The sequence below is a fragment of the Halyomorpha halys genome, unplaced genomic scaffold (genome assembly GCF_000696795.3).
Source record: "Halyomorpha halys isolate HHAL.00 unplaced genomic scaffold, Hhal_1.1 Scaffold992.1, whole genome shotgun sequence".
In the NCBI taxonomy this organism is placed as follows: domain Eukaryota; kingdom Metazoa; phylum Arthropoda; class Insecta; order Hemiptera; family Pentatomidae; genus Halyomorpha; species Halyomorpha halys.
The window spans coordinates 57,296-66,587 of record NW_027116029.1 but is presented as its reverse complement, the minus strand read 5'-3'; the positions used below and the strand labels follow the sequence as shown (position 1 = coordinate 66,587).

Genomic DNA, 9,292 nt, shown 5'->3' with positions numbered 1-9,292 from the left:
TCCACTTCTTGTTTATAATTAGGTTCGTCAAGTATTGTATTAACTTTAGCTGGTGTGAGTAAATATCGATGTCTATTATAGCTCTCAATTATTTCTCGCAAAGGTGTGACGTCTTTAATGTTAAACCTCGAAGAATATATTTGCACATTGATTTACCTAAGAAGGAAACTAACGAGAGGTCATTTACTGTAACAAACAAAACCACCGAACGACAAATGTTTACTTTAGATTATCCGGTAACTGAATTCTTTGAAATTCCTAAGTTTAGGCGTGAACAAGTAAGTGAAATTTCATTTGCTACCTCGTTGTATTAAATGAAATGTCAGCTTCACCTTATTTAATGTTATAATTATGTGATTTCATGTTTTGTAAACCAAATTAGAGCTACATAATTCTTTTTTAAAAATTACCAATAAAATTGATTTTAGAAAATCCTCCGAGAAATTTATTTCTCAGGCTTGAATCGTTTATTTAAAAATCTGAGTAACTGACAACAGCCAGTCCAAAGTACAATTCTTATAATAGTTCTATAATCGTCCGGGGTGGGACATTGAACGCGTTGTTGTCAGAGCCTAAGTAAATGATTGGGAGAATGCTGATGTGTCTACCAATCTTGAAGAATGCGAAGTGTAGCTGTCTAAAGAGAACTTACAAAGATGAATTCCTTTTAAGCAGGGGCTTTAATCCGAGAGATGTTTAAGATGACAGATTCCGTGAAGACTTGTAAAGTTCTGCAAAATAAAAATTAGAAGGGAATTATCACACTGAGATCTTCAAATTTCTAGTTAGTCAACCCTCTGGGTTATTAGGTTTGGTTAGAGATGTTGCTTGTAAGACGTTCGCTTTTAATGGATCAGAAGATTCTATTATAATATTTATTGATTCTAATAATATATTTATGAATATTGAAATTTACAACATGGCTATTAATTTGTACAATTAAAGTATTTACAAGAAATATACATTTCAACATACAATGTTTCCAGACTGCAGCAACTAGGTAGCGATGCGTCAGTATGTAACGGTCAATCGGCAGCTTGATAGGTAATCAACAGATAGTAGCATGGTCGCTACAAAGTGATGGTGAAGCATCTATTTTGTGTCTTATAATATTAAGTGCCCTACTTCTCAACAGAAATATTAAAATGTTTTCACCAAAACTTTGGAATCGCTCGCACGAATTCACCGTGACTCTTCTCGCTATGTGTCAGAGGACGAGAACGAGGGTAACATCCATCTTTATTTATAAAGTTTGACGAGATTAATACGTATCTTTCTCGCTTAGCATGGAAAATAACTCTTGCGAGGACTGCCCAAGTTCTTAATACCAATCTAATTATATTTATTTTCATTTTGCTAATGCTATTCCTTAGGCTGACATTTTATTTAATGAAGCCAAGAGTATTTATGAAAGTAACTGTAACTAATCAATTATATTTTTTGAAGCTTATCATTTTACCGGAAAAAACGTTGGAAATCCCAGTAAGATGTCGTGGAAAATTAGAAGCGAGGCCATATTATGACATTATCAAGGTAATTTGTTCAAAAGGTTGTGGAAGTTACGTTCGATTGACTGCAAGCCCTACAATAAGAGAAGCAATGAAGATAATACCATTTGATATAAACTTGGGCACTGTACCTTTAGGAGAAACGTAATTATATGTACCATATTACGTTAAATTATAAATAAAATTATGAAAGGAATATGGTCCGGGTGCGGTAAAAAAAAACTCAAATAGTAGAATTCTACTATTTGAGTTTTTTTTTACCGCACCCGGACCATATTCCTTTCATCTTTACACACGGTCAATCAATAATCTTCCAATAAATAAAATTAAAGTGTGGATCTTAGTGAAAACACTGAATAATTTATCATATTAATACAATGTTCCATGCTAGAATGATCTAACTTAATGAATGCAACCTAAAGTTGCGAATACACTAATGCTTGGAGTATTCACAAGATTTAGACAAAATTTTGAAGCGTAATTTGAACAACAAGCGCGTAGAGCGCTGCCATCCGTCTCCTGTCGGTTTTTCGACGAGCAGTCAGCAGGACCTGAAGAAAGGACTTAGAAAGGTTCATTTTTTTTTTTTTTTGCACACATATGATTATTGTTTTTCCAGATAATTTCTTAAACTTCTTTCCAGCATAAATAACTTATTCCCTTCTGATTGTTGTTTTTTTTTAGTAGCAATCGAGTGGTCAAATGAATTAATCTTCTACAGTCGTTCCTCAGGATTTGATGGGGACATTCGAGTAAAAATTGTATACTGACTATTTATTTCTTTTTGCTTCATGTTCATTATAATATCTGAACTAAAAATTTATTTTTTTATACTGGTCAATGTGCTTCCAGCGTTATTTCATTTTGATATTTATCTATCATTAGTAGATCTTACCAGGGGTGGAGAATGTTGTGCACCTTGGAAGGTGAAAAAAATTATTTTTTTCTTAAAAACTTCTTTCTATTAGATATAAATACAATAGACTCCTTTATTACAATATTATGTTCCTAATTAAATAAGAAAATCGTATTTCAAGTTTACGTTCTTTTATCTATATTCCTTTGTATTGAAACTATGGATTAGGTGTGTGGAATTTACTATGGTGGAGATATTAAAAATGTAAATTTTTGCCATAAATATTATAAATATTCCTTCAATGGAAAATGGCTGTGCTAAGGAGTGGCGAAGATGCACAAATTGTGACATGATTTCTTAGAAGAAATTATGAGGTTTAAGGTGCATGAATATGGGACAGTGGTCCCGAAACGTTGTACCATATAGTGATAATTTTAATAAAGAAATTTCATTAAATCGGAAGTCATTTAACCTCAAAAGAAAATTTTTTTTAAGAATAGTTCTTTTATCTATATTCTTTTGTATTGAAATTATGGATTAGGTGTGTGGAATTTACTATGGTGGAGATATTAAAAATGTAAATTTTTGCCATAAATATTACAAATATTCCTTCAATGGAAACGGTTGAAATTGTATGTACCCACTTCCACAGACTACAAGTAATCGAACACTTCGAAATACGGTTGGAGGTAAAAGTCGATTTCAGTGTGCACAAAGATGTTTGTCTTCATGAGAAGTATGTCCACACTGAGATTAGTTTTCATATCCACATGAAAGAAGTGAACTACGAGTATTTCGAAGTGTTCCAGTTCTGGCGAAGGATAGAAGTGGAGCCATGCCATTTACGCATGAATATATGGATGATTTCCTGACTATAGTCTTAAACGTTTATTAGACGCATCTATTATGCGTTATTATTATGTCCTTCCTTGACGAATGGCAAGGAAATAAATTAGGGATTGCATTGTACGAGCACTTATATATAGTGCAAAAAATGGCTTGCGACAATTTTCAAATGTAAATTTTTGACGTAAGCACTTTAATTTCTTTTTAACTGCACAATGTCAGTCAGATGGAGGGGCAAATACTCCAACCTGGCTACCCTCATAATGGGGAGTAATGGTTTACTTCCCATTAACTGTCCAGCAGGTATTTTATTGTGTTTTTCAAAAATTAATTCTTGGGCAGTATTTATTCGATGCATTAAGGTAATTTTTTTTTAATTTTCAGGGCCTGCTATAAATTAAAAATTCCAGCCATGAAGAGTAGAACACCATTTCTGTTTCTCAGCTCCATCTACAACCCGGATTTGACGATAGCCCCTATGAAAGGTGTCTGGAACTAAATTTTACTGTATGGCAGAATTCAAAATTACACTGAAACCCTGTCAAACAGGGGTGCATGACAATTGAGGTTATGGGTAAACATATTATCTAAAAGCTTTATTTCAACATCCTGATATAGGCGTAGAAATAATCGAGTAGAAAGTTTTGATCACTGACTGGGAGATCAGATCTAGAACAAACATTGTAGGATTAAGTGGTTTTGGAAAAAAATGATTTAATTTTATATCAAAAACGGCTGGTATAATTAAAATTAAATTCTGGTTCGAGATTCCAAATTTACGGATTGTTGGTAGAAAGGTATAGAACTCGCAAACGTGAGACAATTGGTTATAGACTGCTTAAGAGGGGTTGGAGGTAGGCTCCTAGTGAAATCTTCCCTTGGGCATACGCGGTGGTTATTCTCATGTCAGAAGCGACGCCGCACTGCACGACCCTCAACGGACAAGAATAAATAAATCGAAATATTTGTTACCTTATTATACAAAGTGTTTCAGGGTTAAGTGCCCTAACTGATAATATGAATTAAAGATCTCAAAACAAGAAAAACAATCCCTAAGAACGTGTAGCAACACGCTACCTGCTGGTCTTGATTGTGAATATTACAGCAGCTAAACCCGCTGTGGCCCGACATGACATAACCTACCAGCTAACACGGGAACTATTACAGGCGACAAGCAAACGCCGAATATTAATATTTGTACTATTCATTGTAAATACTTTAATTGTAATATGTAACAATTATGTGAGATATTGTATATTAATATAATATAAATGTATCATTTGTATTAATAAAGATACCAATAGAATCTGCTGATCCACTGAAAGCTAACGTCTTACACGTAGTACCTCTCGATGGTGTTCAATAGCCCAGAGACAAGAGTAGGCCAAAATAGAAAACCTTCAATCCCCCATATCTTCTCCACGAGGCTGACTGGAAAGGATACAGGTCGAGCGTTGCTGAAGCACTACCAGCCATAGTGCAATACAACACTCCGGACGAGGTGGACACAGCAGTGGAGGTAATCACCACCACCATCCAGAGGGTAGCCAACAGGAACATCCCGAAGTTCACTCATGTTCCCAACGCCATCAGGAAGCCACCGAAGCACATCCTCGCTCTGATTGGCCAGCGGAACAACCTACGTAATGTATTCTTGCACACGCGTGACTACAGCTTTAAACCGGCCATCAATGCGATGACCCGCTAAATAGCCTCCCTCATGCGTGACTGGAAGACAGCACTCTGGCATGACCAACTCCGAAGAACACATGACGACCATAGACAGTTCTGGAAGTTGGTCAGGACCTTTGTGACCAAGAGGAGGACAGTGCATTTCACTGATGGGAACAGCCTGATGACGTCTGGGGAGCAGGCTGCCTTACTGGCCTCTAACTATGCTGCGAGGGATGCTGAGCGGACGTCTTATGCTCCTCCACCACCACCTGGAAGCCCACCGAGCCCCGCCGAGAAACCTTTCTTCTCTACCTTCGGCCAAATGGAGTCAGTACTACGCCGCATTAAGGGCAACAAGTCGTCTGGACAGGATGGGATTCCCAGTGTTCTACTGAAGATGCTCCCCAGAAAGGGCAAAGCCTTTTTATTGAACATCTTCAACTCGAGCATACGGATCTCGTACTTCCCAGCGGCCTGGAAACGTGCGATCGTACTACCTCTACTCAAGCCTGGGAAGAAGGGTGACTTTATTATCGCCCGATCAGCCTGCTCTCGCACATAAGCAAGGTGTTCGACCGGCTCCTACATCACCATCTCATGGAGCACTGCAGGGAAGCCTACGTCATACCACCCGAGCAGACTTGTTTCCAACGAGGTGTCGCATGTGATCATCACCTGGTAAAGCTGCAAGCCCACATCATAGAGCGGATGAAGAAAAATGATGCGACCGCCTTCATCTCCTTAGACTGCAGCCTGGCCTTTGAGAGCGTGTCCCACCCGATTGGTCCGAAACTACCTGAGCGGATGATCATTCGTCGTAAGAGTTGGTGAAGACTCGTCGCCTCCAGTCCCCACCACCTGCGGAGTACCTCAAGGCTCGGTGCTTGGACCTCTATTGTTTGTCGTTTTTACGGCACCAGTAGTCGTCATCAAGCATCGAAATGCAGTGGTAGCAGCCTACGCCGACGACATCGGTGTCTATGCTTCCTGCATGAGAGCTGCAATGGCCCTACACTATGCGCAAACTGCTTCTGCCACCATTGTAACTGCTCTGAAGAAGGACGGAATTAAGGTTAATCCGTCGAAGACGGATGCCATTATCATGTCCTTCCAGAAGGGCAAGAAATGCAGGCTACCCCAGCAGTTCGTTGTGGATGGTGAGGGTCGGAAACTCTCTAATAGCATCCTATACCTCGGCTTGACTCTTAATAGGCACCTCACCTTCTCTGGTCACAGGGTTAAGCTAGCCCGACAGAAGTCGTATAGACTCTATCACCTGTTCACCTCACAGCAGATCTCGCTCCGCCGCTGAAGATCTACAAGGCCATCATAAGTCCGACTCTGCTCTATGGCGTACCACTCATATGGCACCTCTACCAGACCACGTTAACCAAACTGCAGAGCTTCCAGAATTCCCTCCTTCGACGAATAGTCAGAGGAACCACACTCCAAAGGGCCAGGAAAAGTGTTATCAGAGAGGAGCTCCAACTCCCTTTTGTGCCGGAATTCATAGGCCGTAGGCACATCAAAGTCTTTGATGGGCTGAAAGCCTGTACCAATCCCCTATTCCGAGAAATCGCTCCTCCCCCAAGACCTGGGAGGTGGCAAAGCACGGTCCCCTTGGTCGACGTCATCGCCGAGGGAAGGACTTCTGGCTCTGCAGCCTGAAGTCACCCACACCTCACCACCAACCAGAATGGCCCCTCCCCATTCTCTCTTAGCTTCCCGGCTATCACGCCACTCATGTACAAACCGCCTTCAGCGGACAATATTTTCCTCATCTTATATGTGTATATATAATTTTTCCTTGGTTAAGTATTATATAATTGTAATTGATTGAGAATAAATAAATAGGAGGTTAGAAAAAAAAAAAAATCTTCAATCCCGCTTCACGATTACCTCATCCTGGGAAGCAGAGGGCATCAACTTAAAAAATGGATCAGGTTCATTCTAGTGCTATATTCTTAGAAATTTATATTGTATTTTAAAATATGAAGAAGATAGTCAGGGTTCCGGTCAATAATGAACAAAATAGTTTTCAACTAACTATTGTGAGACGTATTGTTGATATTGTCTTTTACTTCTCTGCCTTTTTTGGATCTTTCTTCCTTCCTCTACCTTTTATAGTTTCATAAGACCCGGCGGCTGCCTATCCTTCGGGCTGGCATTTCTCCTTCGTACCTACTGGAATAGCACCCTATAAGGACAAGGTTACATCCTTAAAGAACTAACAACTGGCACCCGTATCTCTCATCGTATCTATTCAGCTCCTAATCAACTACCTTATCTAAGTGTTCACGCATTGTCGAGACCTTATGGTAATTTATTATTCAGATCTAACACAACCTCCTCGACCAAGGTATGTCCTTAACGCTTTGTTTAAAAGTTAGCTGCGTCTAAAGATATCATTAGTAAGATAGTTTTATGAATTATTTAAGTTATAATAAATAATTAATATCTGTTCCAACAACTTTATTAATGAAATATAAACATTAATTCATATTAAATGTTGTTCAAAGATTACCTCCTGTATTAAAACAAGCTCGGCATCTTTCTTTCACAGTAGCAGTGGCCGGATGGCAGTAGAAATGTCGATCTTGAGATCGAAGTTTCTGTTTTTTTTTTTTTTTGTTTAGGGTGCCATTAAACAAAAGATCTGCGCAAGTCTAGTCAATGACCTTAATTATTTACGAAAATAGGTAGTTAGAACTTGCGAAACCATGTCTCATACCAAAACCAGTACCGTTCCGTCAATGCTGCTGTGGAAGAAAGATATCGAATCTGTAATCACTTTGAACAGTATTTCATATTAATGTTTATGTTTCAATGATTAATTAGTTGGAACAAATATTAATAACTAAATAACCTAAATAATTAATAATAATAAAAATCTTTAGACGTGAATATTATCTCCTAAACAATGTGTTACTGTGCACACCTTCATAGGAATTTTTTTTGTTTTGAAATTCCCATTTCATATTTTTAGTGAAGACACTTAACCTTGAAACACTCTGTATATAGATGATTGATCGTATGTGAATCAAGAATAAAAAAATCAATTAACCAATTAATATATACCAAATAATTTGGACTATTGGAGGTGGGGGAGGGTAAATTTTATTTCCTAACAGGCATACAGATTAAATCTAATCTTTTCATCCTAGGGATACATTAGTTGTTCAATAGTTTTTCTGTCATAGAGTGCTTAATGGTGAAACACCAAATAGTTCGAAAGCTTTAATGCTTGTTTGAACATAAATAGTTTAGTAGAAAGATGGTCTGAGTGGCAATCAAAAAGTACAGAAATAGCAAAAACAAATATTTATTAGTAGCCCAGGTTTCATCCCGTTTCGAATTATTCTACCTCCAGAACCCAGCCATACAAAGTGGGACGAAACGTCGGTTACTAATAAATAGTTTTCTGCTATTTTCGTATCGTTTTTAACCGCCACCCGAACCATGTTCCTACAATCATCACATAATCAACCTAAAATTTTTCCATAAATTATTTCCCTATTATCTTTCAGGAACTATATGCAAGGAGCCAAAAACCGTAGTGATATCCTATTTGCCGAGAGGATACATAACATTATCACATCAAGTCCATCTTTACTTGCCATCAGTATCGGTTCTACCGCTGATGATCTACATAACAGCCGATACCAAGCCAGGAAAACTAAGGTAAAGGGTTTAAGCTTCTGCTTACAAGTACCAAATGAAATTTAATTACAATTTATGCTGCCCTACAGTATACTTCAATAATGTTGCCCTTACCCCTGTTGAACAGATCCGCTAGCTGGACTACAGCTGGACAAACGACTAACCTGGAATCCTCACACAAGACTGAAAAGACAGGAAACTGCACGTCGATTTCTACTATTACAGCACTTACTAGACAAATGGTCCAAACTTCCAATTCATTACAAAAGACTGATTTACATGACAATTATAAGGCCAATCTGGACATACGGCGTTGAGCCTCGGGGCTCCACTAAACCTTCGAATTCCTCTTGTATCCAATCCTTACAATCCAAAATCCTTCGTAAATCCTAAATGCTCCCTACTTTGTCACAAATAAAATCATCCACAAAGACATTAATGTTCCATTTGTGACCGATCTAGCCTGAACCAGATATCAATCCTTCCATTACAAACTCCCTAACCACTCAAACCCATTAGTTTCTAATCTTGCTTCCTCTTTTATTCCGGACAATCCCCCGAGGCGTCTGAAAAGAAGATGGCCTCGAGACCTTATATTGTAAAAATGTTTATAGTTAAAAAAAAAAAAAATACAATTTATGAATTTTCCCCAACGAATTATTTTTTTTTCCCACACCCTTAGAATAAGAATCAATTTCCTCAAAACTGATGAAGGTAGGGAGAAAAAGGTACATAACAGTTTCATAAC

General features: G+C 38.1%; 1 protein-coding gene across 2 annotated transcripts in view; it reads left to right on the top strand.

The window, feature by feature from the left end:
* Positions 1–68: 68 nt before the first annotated feature.
* LOC106687644 (cilia- and flagella-associated protein 221) overlaps positions 69–9,292 on the top strand; it is a 15,491-nt gene continuing 6,267 nt past the window's right edge. Inside the window, exons 1-4 of one of the 2 annotated variants that reach the window (XM_014431639.2) lie at positions 69–278; positions 1,447–1,652; positions 3,595–3,695; positions 8,412–8,565. In XM_014431639.2, coding sequence (XP_014287125.1) covers positions 69–278; positions 1,447–1,652; positions 3,595–3,695; positions 8,412–8,565 — 671 coding nt within the window. The remainder of the gene's footprint in view (positions 279–1,446; positions 1,653–3,594; positions 3,696–8,411; positions 8,566–9,292) is intronic. The other variant, XM_014431641.2, reaches the window with a different exon arrangement.